Source organism: Eptatretus burgeri, chromosome 13 (genome assembly GCF_056783735.1).
Source record: "Eptatretus burgeri isolate ZD-2024b chromosome 13, Ebu_testis_v1, whole genome shotgun sequence".
Lineage (NCBI taxonomy): Eukaryota > Metazoa > Chordata > Myxini > Myxiniformes > Myxinidae > Eptatretus > Eptatretus burgeri.
Window position 1 is genome coordinate 77,901,761 of NC_140973.1, and position 27,536 is coordinate 77,929,296.

Genomic DNA, 27,536 nt, shown 5'->3' on the forward strand with positions numbered 1-27,536 from the left:
GAGAGAGGGTGAGCAAGAGCAGAAGAGCAGGCTTTGAGGACACGTGGGCTGATGCCGTCTGGACCGGTTGCAGAATCTGACTCGAGGTTTGAAAGCAAGCTCTCCACCTTGTCAGGAGAAAAGGATACAGAGTCCAGGGACAGTTGGGTGCGACTGGGTAAAGTGGGTAGAGATAGTGATGGGTTTAGGACACAAGATTTAGCTGCAAACACAGAGTTTAGACATTCAGCTTTATCACGTGTGGAATCAGCAGTGCGGCCATTTGAGGTAAGGGAGGGGATGGAGGGGGAACATACACCAGAAACAGATTTGATTAAACGCCACCAGGATTTTGAGGAGGGAGAGAGGTTTGAGAGTTCAGACTTGAGATGAGAAAGATGTTGTTTTCTGGCTCTCCTGAGGGTAGATACACACTTGTTCCGAGCTTTGTGGAAAGAACTGAGATTGCCCTCAGTTGGGTTTGCTTTCCATGAGGCAAAGGCAAGTTGTTTCAGGACAACTGCCTCGCCACAAGCTTCAGTAAACCAAGGGCGGGAGGAAGGGTAAGACAACTGAACACGAGAGGGGATAAATCTGTGCATGAGGGAGAGCAAGTTTCTTTGAAAGAATTCCCAGGATGAGTTGATGTTTGAGAAAGTAGTGATAGGAGACCAGTCTGTCAGTTTGATGGCTGCTCGGAGACCCTGCCAGTCGGCTTGAGTGAAATGCCAGACTCGACGGCGGTGAGATGGTTCTCTGATAACAGCCAGAGAGATGTCCACTTTGACAAGGACGTGGTCAGAAGAACCAATTGAAGCGAAGGATTTCCTTGTTTCTACATCGTGGATTTCCTTGTTTCTACATCCTTTATTTTGATGCTTGTTGTTTTATTGAATCAGGATTCTGTTTTGATGTCAACAGTGGCATGGGAAGTCATGTTATCAGGAGCTTTCTTTCTTGAATGCATTGACAACTAAAGATGGACCACATCAAATTAAATTGCAACAACCATTGTGGCCACGTATGATGTCATTGATGTTGCCATTGATCATAAGGGGAGAAACATAAATGTAATTCTGCCAGAAAACCAAAAGCCTTCTTTTCACAAGTGTGTTTAAACATTTCCAATGCCATGATGCTCCTGAATTACAGTTAAACTCTTGTTTCAATTTCAGATACTGATGTCACATGCTCGATCACTCGATTGGTGTTTCTGCTTGTAACCAAGTAGTGAGAGTTATCTTTAACTCCAGTTACTGGCAGAGCACAAACTAAATTTATTTCCCAAAACCTCACAGCCTGATAATGAATGGATTACAAGAGTAATCCTGTGGACTTGTAATAATTGGGACACAACCAGGTTTATGGATTTTCATGCGTTCCCCACAGGGTGCCAACTACAAGGCTCCCGGCTTGATTGCAGGTCTGGTTATCTACATCACGGCACGTATACTGCGAGCGAGCTCTCCACGCTTTGGCGAACTGGTAGCGGAAGAGGCTCAGCGGAAGGGTTACCTTCGCTACGTACACTCGCGTCTCATTGCCAATGCCGAGGAGGTGTCGTTTTACAGGGGACACGAGGTGAGTGGTTGTGCGCTAAGCTCTCATTACTGTTGCAACATTCTCTCCAAATGCACAACACTGCTCCCCCCCTACCCCTCTCCCAAGCGCTCAACTCTGCCTCTCGTTCAGGTGGAGTTGGCCCTGTTGAAGCAGAGCTACAATGAAGTAGCAGAGCAGGTACGACTCATCCTGGCTAAACGCATGTGGTACGTCATGCTGGAGCAGTTTTTAATGAAGTACTTGTGGAGTTCCAGCGGTCTCGTCATGGTGGCCTTGCCCGTCATCTCTGCTACTGGATACTCTGTTACTGGTATAGTGTTTATCTGCTCACCAGTACTTGTACACCATATTTGGTGGTCGTGTCAGCGATAATATGCAGATTGGGGATGGGGGAGGGGAGGAAGAAGCGGGTCGTCGCTGCCTCACACTTTGTGGAAGGTAGTTCATGTTGTCATCTTTAGTTTTGCCATCAGTCATAATTTGGTGAAGTTTTGTGATAACTCATTTTGGTGTGTAGATTCTGAGGAGGAGCGTGATCGAGCTCTGTCTCTGCCGGAAGAGGAAAGGGTGAGTGAGCTCACGGAAGCCTTCACCACAGCAAGAAACCTTCTCGTCTCTGGGGCCGATGCCATTGAGAGGATCATGTTATCCTACAAGGAGGTAAATGTTTAAGCTTGGATATCCAAGTGCCATCACCTTTGGTATCCATCAGGGCATTTGGTACCAGCAGCACAAATGCTTTGATTTTGTGTTTCTGGCATTGCATTACTGTGTATTCCAAGGTGAATGTCCTAACCAAAGACTGAGCACTCAAAACACCAAGATGATAATTTGTAATCGGATCTTGAATCAAACCCAGACTAGACAGATCCATTTTGAGTCCATCACTTCTAGTTCCTCTGTCAGCCCATTTCCTTCTTCACCTCTGCAGCATTTTCTTTCTTCACCATTTAGTTTGGTAAGGATGTATTTGCCATTCTCTACCTCTCCTCCACTGCATCTCCTCCCTCCTCACATTTCCTCTCTTTTGTTTCACCATAGGTTGCAGAGCTGGCTGGGTACACTGCACGTGTGCATGATATGCTTGTTGTGTTCGATGAGGTGCAATGTGGATTGTACAGTCGGCCAGGTGTTCAAACGGGTGGTGAAGTTACTGGCGATGGTATTGTTGGAGGAGAAACCAGTGAAGGGGTTGGTGCACATATTAGAGGAACACTGGAGATAAAAGGTTTGTGGCTGTCTCGTGTTGGGAGAGAATGGAATTGTTTGCAATGCAAGTTTCAGCATGATCAATACTGATAGTCCCATTTAGATTTATTAATTCTGGAGTTATAATGTTCATGCATAAACTTAAACATAGACGAGAGCTGCCACTTGTAACTGCGAGCAGTTATGCGGGGTACCAAAGAACACCTGTTTCTATTATGATGCCATCCCTCGCTGTCCATTCCGATGACGATGCCATTCTATTACGTCATTTTTTTTATCAAACTGTATTTATCATGGCTAGTCGATTGCAAGAACTGCAACTTAAAATTTTGAGCATTGATTTATATGTGGTCGCTTACAAAACTGTAAGCCACGAGGAATAAAGTTTGATAAGTATGATGTCATAGTTCACATGCTTTGACAGCCATACGAAATTAAAGGAAAACATTTTAAAATATTTTTCTCTAGAACCACTTTATATGGAGACAACTGCACAGCGTTATCGCCATGGAAGCTTGTAGAGATCGAAGTTTGAAGAGCGTTCCAAGCAAGCACTCTAACGACATGGTTGAAGAAACTTTTAAAAACGAAACGTTCAATTTTTTAAAATGTGTTTATGACGAGCAAATACAACCTGTCACTTTGCTGATGGATATATAAAGTGGGGGGACTGGGGGTGGAGTAAGAAGGAGTGCAAAGAGTGAGGATGGAGGGAGATCGAGACGGGGTGGGGAGCGAGGAAGAAGGTGGGAGTGAGGAGGGGTGTGAAAAGGGAAAGCAGCAAGAGGGGAGGGCAAGGGAAGGCAGCATGAGGGGAGGGCAAGGGAAGGCAGCATGAGGGGAGGGCAAGGGAAAGCAGCGTGAGGGGAGGGTCCGACCGGACATAACCGTCCGGACGATGGGTATACGAAGGGGGAGAGAGAGGTGGAGGACTGAGGTGGGGTGGGGGACTGAGGAGGGGTGGGAGAGTGAGGGGAGGGGAAGGCAACATGGGGGAGGGCAAGGTAAGGCAGTGTGAAGGGAGGGTCCATTCGGACATAACCACCATGGACACATCCAGAGAATGATAATGACCGTTCGGAAATGACTACAGTCCAGATACATATGGAGACAACTACTGTCCGGACATAACCACCGTTCGGATACGTGCGGAGATGACCACCGTTCGGATACGTGTGGAGATGACCACTGTTCGGGTATGTGCGGAGATAACCACCGTTCGGATACGTGTGGAGATGACCACCGTTCGGTTATGTGCGGAGATAACCACCATTCGGATACATGCGAAGATAACCACCATACGGATTTGTGTGGAGATAAAGGGGGTGGAGCAAGGATAGGACAAAGAGAGGGGTGGGGATAGTGAGGGTAGAGGAGTTTTCAGAGAATTTGTACTTTATGAACACACACACACACACACACACACACACACACACACACACACACACACACACACACACACACACACACACACACACACACACACACACTCGTCATGTGACAGGTGGAAAAAAAATTTGGCTCTTTTATTGAGAAAACGCGTTAATACGGCAAAGGGTTCGGAAATCAAGTGTTGTCAAATGTATTTTGTTTTGAAACTCACACAGAAAGCACAGCGAGTCATATGAAACTAGTATCCGTTGAAGACAAAGTCTTCGATATCCTCCGCTATAGTAAATGAGAACAAGGTTTTCACTCCACTTCCAAGCCATTTATGATACTGGATTATCAGGGAAATTCGTCTCAATCCAGCTTGTTTCCATGGAAACGGAATATATTTTTTAAAATCTGTAAACATCAAAAGGCACAAGTTCACCACTTGCTTGATATGTGTACCAAATTTCGTAAAGATATCTTGAGGGGATTTGTAGTTCAGCTCCGGAAACGAAATGTGACGGATGGTCGGACGAATGGACGGACGCAACTTGTGTCTATATCAATTCACAAGTAGCAAAAGGCACCAGTTAAATTTATTCTTGATGTGTGAACCAAATTTCATAAAGAAATAGTTAATAGTTTTGCAACAATGCTCTGGATAACAAAGGTTAACCTCAATTATTTCTTAATACACAACTTGTTTCCATGGAAAGTGACAATTATTTGGGGGGGAAATCTCTACATATCAAAAGGCACCAGTTCACCACTTGCTTGATATGTGTACCAAATTTCGTAAAGATATCTTGAGGGGATTTGTAGTTAAGCTCTTCCTCTTCGGTCCTCTTCGAAAGGACCGATTAGAAAACCCCCCCATCCACTTTCTCAACAATCCTCTGGAAGAAGTCTTTTCTTTCAAGCTTCTGGGTCTCACTATCTGCCATGACCTTTCCTGGGAAAGTCACATTTCCAACCTCGCCTCAAAAGCCAGTCGCCGACTGGGAATCCTCCGTCGTGCAAAGTCCTTCCTCGGCCCTCTTGAGCTCCTGACCACTTACAAAGCTTTTGTCCGTAGCCTGATGGAGTACTGCTCTCCCCTCTGGGCTGGTGCTCCTGCCTCCCACCTTTCTCGGATTCACGCTGTCGAAACCAGGGCATTTAAGATCATCGGCATCTCCCGCAATGAAGCTGAGTCTTTGGGCCTCTCACTCAATCACCGCAGGTTGGTCGGTGGTCTTTCTGTCTTCTACCGACTCCTCTCCAGCCTTGCCCCCCCTGCTCTCTCTGCGATTTGTCCCCACCACATTTCCACAGGGCGCTCAAGGTCCGCCAACAACCTCCTTCTGGTAAAACTATCAAAATCACGAATCACTGCTCATCTTCACTCTTTCATTCCTCTTTTTTCCCGCCTTTGGAATAAACTTCCTCACTCTATTCTTTCCCATTCTTCCCTCCAGGCTTTCAAAACAGTTGTTCACCACCACCTCTTATCTTCCCCCATCCAAATCCTCGATCTTTTCTACCCCCGATAATCCACCCAAGCCCACTTCCTTCAATTCCCCTGCTTTCCTTCCTGAAAGTCCCTGTAATGTCCATCTTCTCTTCGCCATGTTCCCCGTCCCATCCCCATCCCTCTCCCTTCCACAGTTCACCTAATGTGTCTGTTCCCCACTGTTTTGTCCCTTCCACTCCCGCCCCTCTTGTCTCATGCCCCCTTGCTGTGAGTTGTGTGTTAGCTCTCATACGAGCCTCGACCAAGGTATACAAAAAAAAAAAAAGCTCTGGAAACGAAATGTGATGGACGGACGGACGGCCGGACAGACGGAACCCATTTCTATATCCTCCGCCAACTTCGTTGGCTGGTGGGGATAATAACCATTTTCTTTAGAAACAGTCACAAGGACAAAATACAATGTGATCGCTTGTACACTGCTGAGGTTAAAAGTTAAAACCTCCAATAGACGGGATGAAACTTTCCCACCACGGCGCCCGTGTAACCAAGCACACACGCGCGCGCGCGCACACACACACACACACACACACACACACACACACACACACACACACACACACACACACACACACACACACACACACACACACACACACACACCTACGGAGAGTCCGTAAATTACAGATCCAAATCTATCCATATATGTACCTCTACCTTGTAGCAACTGCCGACTGTACATCCCAATCGGGACAGGAGCTGCACCGCCGTCCACTGTAGGGCGCTTTGGAAGCAGCTTAAACACTCAAGCAAGTACTCCAATTAAATGGTTTGCAAGCGGTAGCTATGGCCAAATTAGACAAATGAACACTTTTTTAAACAGTCGGAACTGCTGCCAAGTTCAAATCTAGAGCTTACATTTTGTAATTCGGTTTAGTTTAAGAGATTCTCGAGGTTATGGCATGTGCAGAAATGAAATAAATCCATGAATGCCGGCATCTCCGGGTGTTTATAAGCATTGCAATGTATCCAGTGATTCATGGCTTTGATGAACAGGCATTCGACAATATGAGTGAGGAAAGTGATGAAAAAAAAGAACTTTATCGTAAAAACAATCATTTTGGCTTGTTCCAAGTCAAGGCATTGCTGAATAGGCCAAAAAAACAAGGTGGCTTCAGACCCCCAGCGAGGTAACCCAGGATACACCTTAAGACCCCAGAGAGTGAGGTGGCCGAGGATCGCCCGATGAAGGATATAATTAAATAAGGCTGTTAATTATCTTCAAAAAGGGGTGTTTTGATTAACTTAAACACCAAATTTTCACTCATGCACTTCCTTGGAGTTCCCTTTGTGTGCCTGCAAAGTTTCAGGCTGCTAGGTTTCATGGTTTTGGAGTTGTGGAGGACACACTCACACACACACTCACACACACACTCACACACACACACTCACACACACAATCACACACACACACACACACACACACACACACACACACACACACACACACACACACACACACACACTTATTAGCATAGATGGAGCATGAACGACTTGCACAGGAAGATGGAGCACACCTGACTCGTACAGGATGACGTAGCGTTGTTGTTGTTGTTGTTGTTGTTGTTGTTATCCCCCACCAACCAACGAAGTTGGCGGGGGCTATAGAAATGGGTTCTGTCCGTTCGTCACATTTCGTTTTCGGAGCTTAACGACAAATCCCCTCAAGATATATTTCCGAAATTTGGTACATATATCAAGCAAGTGGTGAACTGGTGCTTTTTGATATTTTCTAATTGATAGGTCACATGGTTTGGCAGCCATGTTGGATTCAAGAAAAATATTAAGTGATGTTTTCTCTGGAATCACATAACCTAACGATGCGAAAATTTGCAACTATCATCTTCCATCATGTCTGCATACAGAGTAAAAACTAGCATCCGTTGAAGACAAAGTCTTCAATATCCCTCGCCATAGTAAATAAGGATTAACAAACTTATATTCCCTAAGCGTATGCAATATGTTTGTGAAGTTTCCCCTTGATCTGACAAGCCATTCTGGAGAAGAAGATGTTTGAAGGTTTTAGGGTAAATTCAATATGGCTGCCAAACCATGTGACCTATCAATTAGAAATTAACAAACTTCTGAAAGGATGTCTTGGGGAAAGTGTATGTGAAATTTTGCCTCAATCTGTCCAGCCGTTCTGGAGAAGAAGATTTAAATTTTTTATTAATTTTCAATCCAAGATGGCTGACGAACCATGTAACCTCTGACATCATAAATTTACATTCTGCCTCCAATCCTCCAGTGGAATACGTGTGTGAAGTTTCGTGTTGATCGGATGAGGTGTGTTTTTCTATCCAAGATGGCCGCCAAACCATGTGACTTGTGGCGTCATAATTATCCCCCGCCAACTTCGTTGGTTGGCGGGGATATATAAATGGGTTCCGTCCGTCCGTCCGTCCGTCACATTTCGTTTCCGGAGTTTAACTACAAATCCCCTCAAGATATATTTACGAAATTTGGTACACTTATCAAGCAAGTGGTGAACTGGTGCCTTTTGATATTTTCTAATTGATAGGTCACATGGTTTAGCAGCCATGTTAGATTCAAGAAAAATATTAAATAATGTTTTCTCTGGAATCACATAACCTAACGAAGCGAAAATTTGCAACTATCCTCTTCCATCATGTCTGCATACATCGCAAAAACGAGCATCCGTTGAAGACAAAGTCTTCGATATCCCCCGCCATAGTAAATGAGGATTAACAAACTTGTATTCCCTAAGCGTGTGCAATATGTATGTGAAGTTTCCCCTTGATCTGACAAGCAGTTCTGGAGATGTTTGAAGGTTTTAGGGTACATTCAATATGGCCGCCAAACCATGTGACTTGTGATGTCATTTTTACTGTGTATGCAGATATGATGGAAGATGATAGTTGCAAATTTTCGCCTCGTTTGGTTATGTGATTCCAGAGAAAACATTATTTAATATTTTTCTTGAATCCAACATGGCTGCCAAACCATGTGACCTCAATTAGAAAATATCAAAAGGCACCAGTTCACCACTTGCTTGATATGTGTACCAAATTTCGTAAATATATCTTGAGGGGATTTGCAGTTAAGCTCCGGAAACGAAATGTGATGGACGAACAGACGGATCCCATTTCTATATCCCCCGCCAACTTCGCTGGTTGGCGGGGGATAATTATGACGTCACAAGTCACATGGTTTGGTGGCCATCTTGGATAGAAAAGCACACCTCATCCGATCAACACGAAACTTCACACACGTATTCCACTAGAGGATTGGAGACAGAATGTAAATGTATGATGTCATAGGTCACATGGTTCGTCAGCCATCTTGGATTGAAAATTAATAATTTTTTAAAATCTTCTTCTCCAGAACGCCTGGCCAGATGGAGGCAAAATTTCACATACACTTTCCCCAAGACATCCTTTCAGAAGTTTGTTAATTTCTAATTGATAGGTCACATTTTTTGGTGGCCATATTGAATTTACCCTAAACCTTCAAACATCTTCTTCTCCAGAATGGCTGGTCAGATCAAGGGGAAACTTCACAAACATATTGCACACGCTGAGGGAATATAAGTTTGTTAATCCTCATTTACGATGGCGGGGGATATCGAAGACTTTGTCTTCAACGGATGCGAGTGAATACTTGATTTGTATCCATTAAACCCCTATTTATTAGGGTACCCTGTCATTCTGACAGGGAACCCTTTTGTTTTTCTTCTGTTTATTTCCTTATTTTTTATTTTTTTATTATTTATATTTTTCCGCCGGCAATTTTGCGGGTTCTTTCGCTTTAAAAATCATTTTCTCAGGAACGGTAAGTCCGATCGACACAAAATTTTCACCATAGTATGTATCTTTTTTGATAGCAAACTTAAGTGGTAATTGTGACGTCATAGGTCACGTGGTACGGGCGCCATCTTGAAAAAACCGAAAAACTTTGGACCTCTATCTCTGAAACTTTCTAGGGTAAAAATGTTTTCGTTTCATAAATTTGAATAAGCTCCTCATGGGGAACAGGGGTGATTTTTCGTGAGGTCATCGGTCAAGAGGTGTGCCGGTCAAAATTCGTTAGGTACAACGCTGCATAGGAAAAATCTGAAATTTCTTGAGCCTCATCTGCACAATAATTCACCGTAGAAAAAATATATTATGACCTCATAGGTCACTTGGTTCGGCAGCCATCTTGTTTTGGGAATTAAAAAAAAAAATCTTCTTCTCCAGAACGGCTAAACAGATTGAGGCAACTTTACACACACATTCCCCATGAGGTCCTTTATCAAATTTGTTAATTTCTTATTGATCGGTCATGCGGTTTGGTGGCCATCTTGAATTTATCCTAAACCTTCAAACATCTCCAGAACGGCTGAACAGATTGAGGCGAAACTTTACACACATTCCCCATGAGGTCCTTTATCGAGTTTGTTAATTTCTTATTGATCGGTCATACGGTTTGGCGGCCATCTTCAATTTACCGTAAACCTTCAAACATCTTCTTCTACAGAACAGCTCATCAGATCAAGGGGAAACTTCACTAACGTATTGCCCACGAGTGGCGAATATAAGTTTGTTAATTTCTAATTGATAGGTCACACAGTTTGGCAGCCATGTTTGATTCAAGAACAATATTAAATATTGTTTTCTCTGGAACCACTTACCCGATCAAAGCGAAACTTTGTGACTGTCATCTGCAGAAAGTTCCATGTTGTATCAAAGGCGGATGTGTGGGTACCCGGTCATCACTGCCAGAAGTTATAAAGTGGCAGTTCTAGTTAAAATTGCTTTTGTCTGTCTATTCATTGTGGGTTTGAGTATAAACCCTTGTCCTCTATCCTGGTGAGGATGTCTGGAACGTGCTTTGCCGCCCCCGTCCCATGTGCACATTATATTTTATTAAATCCGGGCTGTAGCGAAAACATGTTATCAGAACACGGTTTATATGAGGGTTACCTGTACAGTATTCAGTGATAGTGCGAATATTGTAGAGCACTTGCCAAGTGGCTTCAGCACTCAAGGAAGCACTCCATCGAAATAGTTGATAAGGAACGGCTGTCCATCATATTATTAAACACCTCCCGCAGATGCCAAAATGTAAAATATGTCCGAGTTGGACATATTCACACTTTTTTCAATGGTTGGAAGTGCTGATAAGTTCAGTTCTGGAGTTTATATTTTGTAATTTGGCTTAGTTTAAGAGATTCTCGAGGTTATGGCATGTGCGGAAATGAAATCAAGTCACAAACGCTTGCGTCTCCCGATGTTTATAAGCATTGCAATGTATCCAACAATTCATAGGTTTGTTCAGGCTTTCGATAATATGAGTGAGGACAGTGGAAAAAAAAAAAAACTTTGTCGTTAAGAAATCATTGTGGGATTACCAAGCCAAGGCATTGTTGAGCAGGCCAAAAACAATGGCAGCTGAAGACTCTTATGAGATGACAGAGGACTGACCAAGATAGTGTGCCACTATAAGTAGGGTAAGAATACTGATTCTGGCTCACTTTTCCCCATGTAAATGAATGGGGGATTTTCAGCGATTCATATTTTTTTTCCCTAAAAATAAACCCCCCTTTTTATCCCAAGGTATATTTATTTGTCTCCCCTTTTAACTTGGAGGTTGAACCTCATTGAATTGAACACCTGGGGGTTGAACAGCTCACTCATTGAACCTATAAAGATTTGTTCATTCTCAAATTCCTTCAATAGTTTAATTTTCTTTGCACAATAATCCCCATCTAAAATATTGATAAACAAAACATTTGAATCTTTATATTTTTTAAGATACCCCATTTGTGCCATTACGAAATGATAAACTTCTCTTAATGCTCTTGTTTGACCACCTCCTGAGCCACAGGTTATTTTTTGTTAAGCCCCGCCCACTTTTCTTTAAGCCCCGCCCACTTTTGCTAAGCCCCGCCCACTTTTGCTAAGCTCCGCCCACTTTTCATAAGGTATTTTTTCTAAGCCACGCCCACTTTTCCTAAGCCCCACCCACTTTTGCTAAGCTCCGCCCACTTTTCATAAGGTATTTTTTCTAAGCCACGCCCACTTTTCCTAAGCTCCGCCTACTTTTGCTAAGCCCCGCCCACTCTTACATCATTTCCAGTTCATCTCTGACTCACAAAGAAATCACTAGAAAATTACAGGATGTTATGGTTTTGAAAAATTTCCCAATGAAGGCTTGCCTAGGCTTGCCCAGGGAATTTCCAAAGGAAACCACACCCACCAGTCTTTCTCTATAAAAGCTTCAAACCCAGGCTCCATTTTAAACATTTGTTTTTGCTGGCAATGGTGTTTTGTGTGCTTGTCTCGAACTCTCTGTCTTCTATGGAACTAAACCTTCAAGTTGATGAACTGGATTCAAACCTCTTATCTATTGAGGTAAGATTTTTTATTTTCCTATTTTCAAACTTTGATTGAAGCATACTCATTTAATAATTAAATAACTTAATTAATACATTATGATTTTCTCTCACAGGAAATTGTGTCTGAAATACGAAATGAAAATACTGCTTTTGCTACAACTTGGGGGGAAATTGTTGGCTTGGTTGAAGACCTTATGAGCGACCAAGACCCACAGAACGAGTTCGTCCTTGATGACCCAACCAAAGAGTTATACCTTGGAGACCAGCAAAATCCTGAAAAAGAGTTTTACAGCAATAGTACTCATTGTGAGTTATCAAGACAATACCCACTGAACAAGTTATACCTTGATGAGCCAGAATACAAGTTTTACCTTGGAGACTCACAAATTTTGAAAAATCAGTAAATGAGTTCTGCCTTGATGGTTTAAATAACTACCTTGGAGACTCAGGAAAAGGGTTCTGCCAAGATGATTCTAAATATGGGGCCTACCTTGGAGACTCACAAATTTTGAAAAATCAGTAAATGAGTTCTGCCTTGATGGTTTAAATAACTACCTTGGAGACTCAGGAAAAGGGTTCTGCCAAGATGGTTCTAAATATGGGGCCTACCTTGGAGACTCACAAATTTTGAAAAAATCAGTAAATGAGTTATCCTTAAGAGACTTTGTAAGTTGGTTTTACTTTGAATACTTGAAATGTGGGTTCTGGATTGATAACTCACAATGTGATACATATCTTGGAAACTCAACGGGAATGTGGTTATACCTTGAAGACTTGGAAAGTTGGGTTTATGTTGGACACTTGAAACTTTTTTGGGGGCTTTTATTTATTTATTTATTTATTTATTATTATTATTATTTTATTTATTTATATTTTGGAGACTTTTGGAGTTGCTATCACTCTTTGGGATCTAAACCTATCGATGTAGTTCTTTGTCGGATGGTGCTTGATGGGAGCAAGATCAAGAAAGTTCTGGGAAGAAAGTGCAGGCTTACTCCCCCTTTTTACGTCATCAAACCTGAAAGCCTTAAAAGACAGAATTGGAAGAAGAGAAAAAAACAAAAAATATACATTGTTCGTTCTGGGAAGAAAGTGCAGGCTTACTCCCCCTTTCTACGTCATCAAACCTGAAAGCCTTAAAAGACAGAATTGGAAGAAGAGAAAAAAAAAAAAAACGTAAAATATATATATATATATAGGTGGAAATCTCATTTTGAAAAAGACTGTGTTGGGTGAGGATTGAGTTGGGGTTGAGATTTTGAATGTGAGGGTTGGGGTTGAGATTTTGAATGTGAGGGTTGGGACACACACACACATACACATCAACAAACAAAAGTTAAGCCTTGACTATTCAGTTGAGGATTCTGTGTTTGGGGTTCACAGATCTAAGAACGTCCCCCTTGACACACATTATATACTGTTATACACCTCGGACTTGGCCCTCGAGTGTCCACAAAGGTGTATTATCTGCTTAGTTTTGTCTTTTGTAATTCCTGTGAATAAAATGAACCTAAAATCTCTTCCCCTTCCAAATCATATATTTTATAAGTCCAAGGAACTGTATCTATTACATCAACAATTTTAAAAAGTTCTTTCGTCCATCGTTCAGTAAAACCCTTTTCAAAATGAGATTTCCACCTATATATTCTTACGATATCACCAACTTTGAACTTAGGTTTTCTGACATTAATCTCTTTTTCATATTTTAATTTTGTAAATGTTTCTGATGGCTTCATATTCGTTGACGTGTGAATCGTGTCATTATACTTATCCACAATATCCTGAATAAAAGATGACCATTGTTGTGAACCGAGTTGTGTGAATTTTTTATATAGTCTCTCTTTTAAGGTACGATTAAAACGTTCAACAACAACTGCCTTCCCTTCATTAAAGGTACTGTATAATGTAATACTGTTATTTTTTAGAAAATTCATAAATGTCTTGTTATAAAACTCTCTACCCTCATCAGTCCACAATTTTTAGGTTTTCTCTTACTTTTATTAAATATCTGTTGAAAAGCTAACATAAGAGTATTACCTGTTTTGTTTTTTAAAGGGACAACCCACGCATATCTACTCCTCAAATCAATAACGGTTAAAGCATACTTGTACCCCTTATCATTATTGAGTTCAATCAAATCAGCAGACCAGATATAATCAACTTCCTTGGAATAAACTTTCCTTCTCTGAAACTTTGTGAATATTGGTTTATGTAATTCATCAGCTAATTGCTCTTCAGTCTTAATGGCATCATTAGAGCCTATAAGTTTTTTGAATTTCCAAGTCCAAGTTTCAATTTAGCACTAATCATCTTCTTCACGATGAACCTATCAACTTTTTCTCTCAAGGTTGGATTTTGTATCAGAGACAAATTATACAACATTTCTCTATCGGCTTCATGCTTTTCTTCCAACGTTGTGGTATTCCCATAATCAATATCGTGTCTCATGCACACTTCATCAACTCTATTGATTGGTTTACTCCAGGATTTAGGATTGTCTGCCTCATCTAATCTTTTATCCAAGTTTGTGCCTGGACCACAGAAAGAATAACCTGGAAGATGTAATTCCCCTGGTATTCCAGTAGTTGTAAATTTACTTCCTGATAAAAACTTTTGTATATCTCCTCCGAGTTTGTGTTTGGAGATAAATTGATTTTTTTTTGAACCACACACCGAACATATACCTTTTTGTATAACCCTGTTATTTTTACTTTTAATATATGAAATATTTTTAGTATTAGTATTCTTTTTACATTTGAGACAATAACTCATTTATTTATGAGAAAAATTCCTGCAGAGTGCAAAAACCTTTTTAGTTTCCAACATGCACATTTGAATCTTAATTTTTAAAACATAAAGAATCCTTAGAAATGCCTTCACTCTCTCCTCCATTTATTGAAGAAAAAACTTGAATTAAAATCCATATCTTGTCGATGCTAATAGTCTTGTCGAAAGTATTGCAAATAGACTTGTTAATTCTTTGTATTCCTTCCTGGTGAGATAAGTTATTTTCTTTAATACCTCTATTCTTTTTTGAATCTCACTGGTTTCCATATTTTGATATTTATTCATTCTCTCTCTTTCCTCCCTCTCTCTCTTCTCTCTTTCCTCCCTCTCTCTATTCTCTCTTTCCTCCTTCTCTCTCTTCTCCTTTTCCTCCTCTTTCTTCTCCCTCTCTCTCTTCTCTCTTTCCTCCTTCTCTCTCTCTCCTCCTCCTTTTCCTCCTCTTCCCTCTCTTCTTCAACTCCTTCCTCATCCCTTACTATACTTGAATCGTTTACACCCCATAGAATATTATACATATATTCATCAGGATTTCTTGTTATTCCTGTATCCAAAATAATTTTTTTACAACAGGAAACCAATAAAATTTCTTTTGAATTTCTAAAAGAGCCTTACCTTTTCTTAACCTTATAATTTTTTCATTATTTAACATTCTAATTAAATCTAAAGTTGTAGGTTTATCAACATCAGCATAATGCCAATCTTTTATTGAAAATACCTCATTCTTATGTTGTAGAACATATTTATTAAAATACCGAATACCCTTTTCTTGAAGGTATGCTTGGACACAGAAATGATAATTTTCTTGAAGCCTTCTTGCTGTCATTTATGTATTAGAAATATATGTTAGAATAATATTATGGCACGAAACACCTCCCCATCTTCCCATAGTTAAATCATTTTGTATTTCCTTACTTATTATATATAATCCTGTTTTTTCTGTTTTCATGAGATAAACAAGGGCAAAACCATTATTATATTTACCCTTATTAAATTCTTTTATTTGTTGTTTACTAATCGTGGCTCCACAAAACTCATTCTCGATACCAAGTGGATAATATTCTTCCTTACGAGACTGATTTAATTGTTCCAGGTCTTCGAGGTTAATTTTAAATGACCAATTATACCCTAAATCATTCATATCATACCCCATTGTTCTATTCTCATACAAACGATACGCCCTTCTTTATAAAAATTTATTTTAATTCGAACTGTGAATTCTGTATGACCTGGAGATAATATCAACACTTCTGTATCTTTAGAATACACAGCCGTTTTATTTAAGTATATATATTGTGATAAATCGCTTAATCTCACCAAGTCATTCGCGTCAGTCGGGCTTGGATAATTTTTTAATTTATAAGCATTTTTCATGTTAATATTTTTGTTTATATTATATTTATGTCGTTCAGCCTGTGCCTTTGTGTAATAATTTGATAAATCAATATCCAGTTCTTGAGATACACCAAAGATAGAACCATCTTTACCAACATAAGTCATTTATATTAGATTAAAAATAATATCATAAAATTTTTTATTTTTGTTGAGTTGAAATAACACATATAGACATAATTGACCACAACACTTGGAATTTAATTCTTGGACTTGAAATGTTTGATAAACACCATTCTGTAAGAATTTTATGACTTCAACAGGTGGTGGAAGACCAAAACTATCAAAATAATATTTGTCTTGACTATTAAAAATACAAACCCAATGAGAACCGTTCCCATCATTATCTTCTAAGTTCATAATAATATTCTTTGTATGTTTCGACACATTTGTTAATTCATCTCTCATACAAATAACCACATTATGAATTTTTAATTTCTTACAATATTTGGCAAGTTGTAAATTTGATGTTGTATTCTTTCCAAATTCTTTCAACCACTCATCAATGCTCATTTATTTATTAGAAAGATATAATCCATTACCTCTTTTCGTTAATTTTACACCTGCTTGTGCTATAGAAGAAAGCATATCTCCAACTAACAATCTCGCTTTATCAGGCAGACCTTCAAGTTTTTCAGCAAAATCTACAATTACACCACTTCCACTAATTTGTTTCTCCAACTCTTTGTTATGTCTTTCCAATTCTTTTGAGCCTGGAGTTGAGCCTTCCTTTCGTTGGCAGTTTTGACCGCTGTTGAAATACCACCCGTCAATGCTCCAACCGCACTTAAACCAGCAAATAAAGGAATTAGAAATGGGAGAAATCCTCCACTCGTCTCTCTTATTGAATATTTTTTCAACATTGGTTTTGTCATTTTAATTTTAAGTGAGCCAGTGTCATTCAAGATTTTAACCTGTTCTCTTGTGAGCAAAACATCAATTCTTACTGCTCCTTTTCTCTGAATTGTATTAACGTTAATCGTACAAGGCTTTTGATTTTGAACACAAGATGATAGTTTATGAAGATTGATTTGATTAACATATACCCCAGTTGGTACTTTGCCACTCATTTATTTAACAAAAAATTATGTGAGACTAATCATCACACCATTATCTGTATTAATCTGCAATTCTGTTTCTTCCAAAAGCAAACAATATGTATCAACTTCTTCACTCTCTCCTCTTTCAATGTATAGGGAAGTATCCACTCGATTAGACTTTATAGTTTCTTTTTGAGCGCTCAGGTCAAACGTATAGATTGTATACAAACTTTTAAATGCTGTCATATCCAAAATAGGTTCTTTATTTCCATTACTTTCACACACCTTTTGGTAAGACTTGTATGCTTCAGCAAAATCATTTTTTTCCCAATTAATTTCCAATCTATCTCGTGGATAAAATGTTCCATCTAGAGAAACGCGAAGTTGTTTCACCTTAGCATTATCACTCAATGCATTATTCTTATCAGTCGCAGTATCACCATCTGGCTTTTTAAAAATCATCCACAGATATCGTGGCTTTCCTTCCAGAACACCCAAATTCCACGTGTAAGTAGTTTGATTGAGTTTAACGTGTTGACATCTTCTTTTGAGGTATGATACACTGAGTGGTTTCTTTGAGTTAAGTCTTCGATTCAACATCTCTTCTGTTTTAAGATTAGGAGTATATTCACTGATATACCAACTCATCTCCTCAATTACAAATTTATTCTGATCACCAAAAGCATTACCAACACCAAAAAGCAATCTATTTTCATTATCATTCCTTTGTAGTTGAAATCTAATTTTAAGACCATACAGAACTTTATCATAATCACAAAATCCAAATATACCTTTAAGAGGAACTGCCACAGTAAAACTATTTTCTGCTTTTGTATCATCATTATACATTCCTTTCCTTTGAATATATCCAGGGTCTGTGTTTGTTCCCGTTGACATATCAGGAATAAAACCTTCGACAGACCCCTTTCCCATTCTATCACTGAATGTATAGAGTGTAAATTTCATCATTTCAGATACAGCAGAGACATAATCAACCGCTTCAACTTCTTGTGTTCCAATATACAATCGCACACTATCAAACATTTTCCAGAAGAAATCATTTACAAGTGTAGCGTTTGTGTTATTCCCAGCCTTAGTGAATTTAAATTTACACAACAAGAAACTTTCGGAGAGATTCAAATAGGTTTGTTGATTATTTATTTCAAAACTTTTTGTACCATTTGTATTCCAGTCTGTTCCAGTTATTGCATTTACCTTGAAGTAATCTTCTTTTTTAGTGGAGTTTGAGATAATAATAGTATCATCCAAATCATAGATACTATCAATTGCTTCCATACTTGTATTTATTTAGGAAAAAGATGTTAAAACTTTTGAAACCCTGATCCAAGTATTTGAATTATTTTCTGTCGTTCTTTGGGGGACAACTGAGTTTTACCTTTCTTAATTTCTTTTATTGCTTGTAATTTATGAGATTCTTTCTGAGCATCTTTTATACTCTTTACAGCACCTGCTACATTTCCCACAGCAGAAGCAGTTGAACCAATTAGGTCTTTATGTTTAAGAATAGTTGAACCAATACCCATGAGAGTATCAATTATCCCATCTCCTCTAAATTGATGTCCAACACCCCTTTGTCTCTTAGGTTTATAGTATCCTCTACCAAGATACATACCTTCACCCTTGTAGTACGGGAAAGGAACATCCCATCCCCTGTAATTATTTTATATTTTCCCAACTCGTGCTTCCTCACAATAACCATCGTATTTATTTATTGAAAAACTTCACGTAGGTGAATTCTGATGGATATAACTTCTCCATTAAAAGAAATCACACGATTATCTTGGTCGGTTATCCTAAAATTTACTCTGTGTATGGTTTTTCCTGACACAGGTAGATAAACCAAATTTTTAGGCTCCATATTGAATTTATAACCAATTGGGGTTGAGTATGCGCTGAATGAAAATATTGTATTTGTTTTTAATCCATCATTATAAGCACCATCAATCAAATCACAGTGAATTAACACCGAATTTATTCCTGAGGATATTTGAATGACATTATCACTGTAAAACGTCCCATTAGTTTCAATCTTTTTGAGGAGAAACCTAATAACTCTCTAAATGAATTATCAATTGTGAAATCAACCTTGTAGTTATTTTTAACTTTAATCGTTGATTTTGAAGTATGTTTTTGAATGTTTATAACAATATTTTTTGGTTCATCACCCTGTTCTTTCATAAGACGAGCAATTTCGGAAGATATTTGAGAAATCTCGTATGCTCCGGGTGAGACTGTTATCGTTTTGTATCCACTTCCCGGATTATAACTAAACTTGTCATTTTTCTCGGTTATATTAAATAAGGTATTATAAGTCTCCATGGACAATAAAGATGCCTCATATTCTTTTGTTGTGTCAAGTTGTAGTGGGTATGGGAATGAAGATGTGTGGTCGCTTGTTGTGAAATTAAAACTCAGGATTGTGCTTCTCATCTTATTTAATATGAGATAAAATGTCTTTATATTGAGATTTATTAATTATTTTCATGTTCATCAACTGGTCTAAAATGGCTGATGCTTCATTAAAACAATTGTTATTTCCAGCCTTCTTACTGCCGAACAACAATAACAGTCTATTAACTAATTGCGATGGGTCATTTGGAAGAAAACTAATACCTGAACCAAGGATACTTAAAGCCTGAATAATGTGTTTCTCCTTCTCATTCTTCCTACTTTTACCAGAAAGAATAACCTTATAATTTAGAGTGTTCAGCAAATCAATATATACTCTATCATCATTATTTTCCATATCCAATGGTTTATCAATATACTTTGATTCATCCCTCACAGTTGAACCTTGTCTTCCATCTTTTGTGAGAAGAAACATTAATCTCGGAGTTAGTTTAACAGGGGGTTGAGCAGAACTTAAGAACCTTAATTCATCATTAAATATCAATACCTTTTCTTGAACAAGATGAAATATTGCTGGTTGTTCTGTTGGAATGAGTCCTGCTTTGGTTTTTGAATCCGCTGAATATTCATTGTTTTGAACAGCATTCACAATATAATCAGGGGGTTGATTAATCTCTTTCAGTTGTTGAAATAAACCTTCATCATCATATTCTAATTCTCCTAAATGCTCTAATTCTTCCTCCGTCATTTGACTGAAATCTTTTAACATTTGAAGCTTTCTAGGAGTATATTCTACTGTGGGAACTGTGGAAACATCTTTCATTTTTTCTTGGGAAGTTTTTAAAAGTGGTTTAAAAAATTTCTCTTGTTTTTTTCAAATGCTTCTTCGCCCGTTAGTTTCTGTCTGCGTTTCTTCTTTATGTCTTCCTGTTGTTTTACAACTTTTGAAACCAACTCTTGATGTTCCTTAAATCTTCTTGCTCTTTCTTTTGTATCCATTTATTTATTGTAAAATATCATTTAATGAATTGTAAAGATCAACAGGGAAATTTTCCTTTTCTTCATCATTCAAGTAGATGTGTTCAAATAAATCCTTTTCTTTAAATATTTCATCAAATTCTTTATTAACATTAATGCGAGTTGTAATTTCTTCTTCACTAATCCTTGCATCTCTGCTTTTCATACGTTTGTGTTGAGTTTCTTCATCAACATCAAAACCGAATGATAAAATCTTCACTCCGCTCAGATATTTAATAATTTGTCTCGTTCCTTCTGGATTAGTTTCTAATATCCCAACACCACCAGATTTTAGTTTCTTTAACTCACTCTTACAATGTGAATATTTTGTTGTACCAAGAGAAACCTCCTCAAATATTTGTCCTTCATTCCTCAATCGCATATGTTCCTCCACTGAAATATAGTGATAATCTTCACCTTTTACTTCTCCAGGTCTTATTGCTCTAGTTGTTGTTGATACAATGCGTATCACGGGGTGTTTTTTAAGTAAATTTACAATATTCTCATTTGTACTACACAAGAACCTTGATTTATGAAAGTTTTTTCCAGAAGCAGATTTACCCACAAGATTTATAATAATAGTTGTCATTTATATATGTAATTGTTTATAAAACAAAAAATATATCCCTTAATATCTCATCTTGTTTCACAACAATATATTTATATTTTTCAGTCGTGTGCTTCATATAATCCTCAAATTTATTTTTACTACATAATGTAGAACAATTATCTCTCCAAAAATTATTGATATCTATTGAATTTAACTTGAATAAAATAAAAGTATTAGCATTGTTTCTGATGGAACGACGAGGAAGTTGAAAGTACGATTGACTAAGATAAATACAATTACAAGAAGAATGTCTCCCTCTTGTGTAGTAGCTGTCCATTACCGTTTGGTTTCTCTCAAAAACACAATCATCAAAGATAACGAGGTTCTTTTTTGATTTATCCAAATCTTGGGGAGACGGTATATCAACCGTATTATCACTAAGAATACAAGTTATAAGATTTGATTTCTTTTTACATCTCTGTGTATCACAAAATAGTTGAATTATATCTTCAATGTTATAATCATTTAGGTTTTTTTGACGTTTAAATAAACCGATTATATCTTCTTTTTGAAGACCAGCATTAAAACCTTGTGAGAGTAGTTGATACTCTGGTTGAAAACTCGACTTTGTGAAAATTATTAAATTGTCATAATCTAAAAAGTTGGGAGTGAGGAGCATTTTTAAAAGTAAGCAGGTTTTTCCACATCCACTTGAACCAACTATGAGACATCTTAATGAATTTGGGAGATTTTTATGGTTGTTAAATTTTATCTTATTTTCCCAAATAGGTAAAAAATCATTCATTTATATATTTGAAAAACAGGTTATTTAATTTATTATTGGCTTTTTTAGAAACTCTATATTTTATCCTAAGTTCAGGTTTAATTTCAAGATAATCCATTATTTTATTTATACAATATCTTATGTTGATATTTCCCTGAAAATTACATCCATGAATAATATACAACAACAATCCTTTGAACATTTCTCTTATACGTTCAGTTTCTTCCCTTGTAAGGAAAGGTGTGTTATCATCCTCATACTTTACATTCATTTCTCTAATCAATCTTGTAAAGTAACTCATTTTTGGTGTAAATCTAAAAGAATTATTTTCCTTTTTATATTTTTTATTATCATTAATTAGAAGATAATCACAGAATATACATTGTTTATAGGCTTTTGACTCTGTGTTTAATCCCCGTCTTTCACACGCAGGACAATTCTCAAATTTGTCATATGGAGAATCAGGAAAGTCTAGCATATTTATAAAGTAAAACTTTACTTAAACTGAAATTCATCTATACTTTCAGTTGTATATTACCATCGATATCGATATACTTTTTCATTATCAGATTCAACGACAACATTTTTTAAATTAAAGGTAATTTTAAAATTATCGTTAACTACTATTGAACGAAATGTCATTTCACCTGATATATTAACATCCTTTATTTCATCAGGATTTACATCTTTAGTGTTGTTGAAAAAAATACAAATTTCTCCTTGCATATTACAGATGGTCTTATCTTTTCTTTCTAAAGCTTCATCCATAAGGTTTTTGTTCTTTGATACTTTTTCTTGTTTCATTGCTTTTTCTAGTTTTGAATATATTACTAGAAGGAGAGGAGAAACTTTTGTTAGAGATACTTTAATTGATGTTCTACCAGGTATACTAAAAGCCCTTCCACTGAAGGAAATTGAAGAACTCATATTATTTACCATAATAGTTTTTATCCAATAGTTGTTATATTTATCTTTGTTCAATTTTACATCCTTGACATATTTCTCAGTATCTTTAACAGATGAAGAGATTGATTGAAACTTGTCTTTTGTGTCTTGAAACATTGTATTTATTAAGTGAAAAAGTTGGAGGATAAAATGTTTTTAAGCACAGATTCACCTATAAATTAAACGAAATTTTCATCAAGAAAATTTTAGTTTAAGCAAAGTTTTATTCTATAAATATGGTGAATACAACGTACTGCGATGTTTGTAATCACGAATATAAACATTATAGAAAACACCTCCGAACCAACAAACACACATTTAATCTATTTCATCAAATATCTCCTCTTGAGTTGGAAAGAAAACATTGTGATATCTGTTCAAAGGATGTTTTGAAGAGTAGTTATAATCAACATCTTCAATCACAAAAACACAAGAAAAATGAGTTTAAAGTAAAGGGAGACTATTATATTAAAAACACTGATGAGGCATTTAAAGGGCATATAAAAATAAGGATTTTTCAATTTGGAGAACCCGGTCCATCATCAATAGCTGAATCAATTGAAATAGTGAAACCCGATGTTGAAAAATTTATTAAAAAGACATTAAAAGAAATGAAAACTTTAAAGTTTTATATGGGAGTGAAAATGAATATGAAAAGACAAGATGAAGAACAAACTCCTTATATGAGAACAGATCTTCATTTTATAACATCATTTCAAGATTTTTTGAATAGTGGGGTTTATGAAGAACTATCAAGACAAGAGGAGGATGTTGATAATACAGTGGTAGGAAGTGGATTCAATATTAAAAAAATCATCTTTTTAGATATACACATTCTAAAATCAAACCCTCTTAAAGCTTCTTCTTATATTGAATTACCAAAAGAAATAAAACTAAAGAAGGCAGTTGTTAATATTAAGAACAATGATAATAAATGTTTTCTCTGGTCTGTTCTTGCTCACTTACATCCACCAAAATGTAATTCAGAAAGAGTAAAACAATATATGAAATATGAGAATACCTTGGACATTAAAGATTTTAAATTCCCAATGCCATTAACAGATATTCCTAAATTTGAGAAAAAGAATAATCTTTCTATTAATGTATATGGATTAACGGATACAAACAAAGTTCAAATATTAAAAATTTCAAACAACTATAAAAATGAAGAAACACACATTGACCTTTTATATTTTAGTGTTGGAAAGAATTCACATTACACATACATCAATAATTTATCAAGATTAATCTCTTCTCAGGTATTCAGAACAGCAAACAAAATATATCCTTGTAAGCGATGTCTTAATTCATTTCATACAAAAGAACGATTAAAACAACATTCAAAATATTGTAGTAATCATAAATCAGCTGTAATTACAATGCCTAAACCTGGTGAAAAGATTTATTTTGAAGATTATAATAAATCTATCATGCACCCATTTGTGATATACGCTGATTTTGAATGTATCCTTAAAAAGATAAATACTGCTTCTCCTAATCCAAAAGAACCATGTACAAATAAATATCAAAAACATATTCCTTGTGGTTTCTGTTATTATATCAAATCATCTGTTGGAGAAAAGTATAACAAACTTGAACATTATCATGGAAAAAATGCTTCACAAGAGTTTGTAAAACGATTAGAAAAGGATTGTATAAGACTCACTAAATTAATGAAAGAAACAAATGAACCGATGAAATTAACCAAAGAAGAAAAATTAGAATTTAGAATGAACAATATCTGTCATATTTGTGAGGGGGAAATTAAGGAGTCTAAAGTTAGAGACCATTGTCATCTTACTGGTAAATATAGAGGTCCCGCTCATTCCTGTTGTAATCTTAATTATAAATTACCTTCTTTTATTCCAGTCTTTCTTCACAACAGCGCCAACTATGATACACATCTATTTATAAATGAACTTTCAAAAACACCAGGGAATATTTCTGCTATAACAAACACAAGTCAAAAGTATATTTCATTTTCAAAAATGATATTCACAAAACCTTTAACTCGTATTAGGTTTTTAGATTCTTACAAGTTTATGGGAACACCACTAGCCTACCTCGCATCAAATCTAAGCTCCACGGACTCTTTTCCAAATCTTAATTCATTCTTTCCAAAAGAGGAAATTCTCACTAAAGAGGAAATTCAGATTAAAGAGAGAATTCAAAGTAAAGAGGAAACTCTAATTAATGAAGAAATTCTAACTGAAGATGAAATTCTAATTATAAAGAAAATTCGAACTAAAGAGGAAATTCAGATTAAAGATGAAATTCTGATTAAAGAAGGAATTCTTACGAGAGAGGAAATTCAAACAAGGAATGAAATTCAAAGTAAAGAGAAAATTCTTACAAGTAAGGGAATTTATCCTTATGATTATATGGATTCATTTATGAGATTTAAAGAAACACAACTTCCTTCAAAAGAAAGTTTCTATAATAACCTTTATGAAGAAGAGATAAGTGATAAGGAATATAAACACGCACAAGAAATATGGAAAATATTTAAGATAAAGAACCTTGGAGAATATCATGATTTATATCTAAAAACAGATGTTTTATTGTTAGCTGATGTGTTTGAAGCTTTTAGATCACTCTGTCATCATAAAAATTGTTATGGATTAGATCCTGCCCACTATTTCACAGCTCCTGGTTTAGCTTGGAGTGCAATGTTGAAAATGACAAAACAAGATATAGATTTAATCAGTGATGTGGATATGCTTTTGATGATTGAGAAGTCCAAGAGAGGTGGAATATCACAAGTATGTTCAAAAGATATGCTAAAGCAAATAATAAATATCTTCCAAATTATGATAGTGAAAAAGATAGTAATTATTTGATGTATTTTGATGCTAATAATTTGTATGGATGGGCAATGTCTCAATCTCTGCCTTATGGTAAATTAGAGTGGGTGGAAGAAAAGGATTATGAAAAGGCTTTGATGAATATTGTTATTTCTTCTCAAGAGGAATTGAATGACGAAGAAGAAGGTTATTATTTTGAAGTTGATTTGAGGTACCCGAGTGATCTTCATAATAAGCATAAAGATCTTCCTTTTGCATGTGAGAAAGAAACTCCAAAGAAAGAATGGTTAAGTGATTATCATAAAAGTTTTAATATTAAAGGTAAATCAACAGAAAAGTTATTAACAACATTCTATGATAAAGAGGGATATGTTTTGCATCAGAGAAGCTTAAAACAGTTTTTGAGAGAAGGATTGAGAGTAGCTAAAATTCATAGAGTTTTAAAATTTAAACAAAGTCCTTGGGTGAAAAAGTATATTCAATTCAATACAGATATGAGAGCAAATACAAAAGTAAAATTTGAAGGGGACTTTTATAAATTAATGAATAATGCTGTATTTGGAAAGACTATGGAAAATGTTAGAAACAGGCAAAACATTAGATTCGCAACATCTTGGAAAGAAGCTTCGAGATTGATAAATAAACCAAGTTTTGAGAGAGAAGAGGTTTTTTCAGAGAACTTTTCTGCAATTCATATGAAAAAGGAAAGTATTGTAATGGATAAACCAATTTATATTGGAACAGCAGTTCTTGATTTATCAAAGATATTGATGTATGATTATTTGTATAATGACTTAAAGAAAGAGTATGGTGAAAATGTTTCATTGTTGTATATGGACACTGATAGTTTTATCCTAGATATAAAAACTGATGATGTTTATGAAGATATGAAGAAAAATATTGGAGTATATGATACAAGTAATTTCAGCAAGAAGAGTGAGTTATTTTCCAAAAAGAATGAAAAGGTTATTGGTAAGTTTAAGGATGAGTTGGGTGGAAAAGTAATGAGTGAGTTTATTGGATTGAGAGCAAAGGCATATGCTTATAAGTATGGTGAACAGATTGATAAGAGGTTAAAGGGAATAAAGAAATATGTAATAAAGAAATCAATAACTTTTAGAAATTATTATAATTGTTTGATGAATAAGAAAGAAGAATATAGGAAAATGAATACAATAAGAAGTTATAAACATAACATATATAGTGAAGAAGTAAATAAAAAGGCATTAGGAGCCTTTGATGATAAGAGATTTATTTTAGATAATGGAATAGATTGTGTTCCATATGGATATTGTATGATAGAGTGTATAAAATAGATTATGTTTTAACGATGGGAAGATGGGTTAGGGTTTTTAAGGGCTACCGCCGCGTTAATTCACAATATATAAATGGTTAAACCAAGTAATAATCAAACTAAAGAGTGGAGAAAATCTCAGTCTTGGTATATAAATGGAAAACATAATGAATGTGAAAAATATCAAATAAGTCTTATTGAAAAAATAACTAAAACAAAGGTAAATAAAACAAATAAGCGAATTAATTTAAAAACTAGTAAGTTAGAGGATGTAAAGAAAAAAATGAATATCCTTGAATGGACTGAAAACTTTGATGGTTATCAATTGAACAATGAAAAAACAATTTACTATAATCTCAAAATGATATGTGGCTCAGGAGGTGGTCAAACAAGAGCATTAAGAGAAGTTTATCATTTCGTAATGGCACAAATGGGGTATCTTAAAAAATATAAAGATTCAAATGTTTTGTTTATCAATATTTTAGATGGGGATTATTGTGCAAAGAAAATTAAACTATTGAAGGAATTTGAGAATGAACAAATCTTTATAGGTTCAATGAGTGAGCTGTTCAACCCCCAGG

General features: G+C 36.4%; 1 protein-coding gene across 5 annotated transcripts in view; it reads left to right on the forward strand.

Moving 5' to 3' along the window:
- Positions 1–13,779, forward strand: part of LOC147014856 (ATP-binding cassette sub-family D member 1-like) — a 42,235-nt gene extending 28,456 nt beyond the window's left edge. For 2 of the 5 annotated variants that reach the window (XM_085853259.1, XM_085853258.1), the window contains exons 5-8: positions 1,369–1,560; positions 1,672–1,852; positions 2,060–2,202; positions 2,584–3,459. In XM_085853259.1, the coding sequence (XP_085709385.1) occupies positions 1,369–1,560; positions 1,672–1,852; positions 2,060–2,202; positions 2,584–2,841 (774 nt within the window). In that variant the 3' untranslated portion in view covers positions 2,842–3,459. Of the gene's footprint in view, positions 1–1,368; positions 1,561–1,671; positions 1,853–2,059; positions 2,203–2,583; positions 3,460–12,088 lie in introns of those variants that run through there. The other 3 variants (XM_085853257.1, XM_085853256.1, XM_085853255.1) reach the window with 3 other exon arrangements.
- The last annotated feature ends 13,757 nt before the right edge of the window (positions 13,780–27,536 follow it).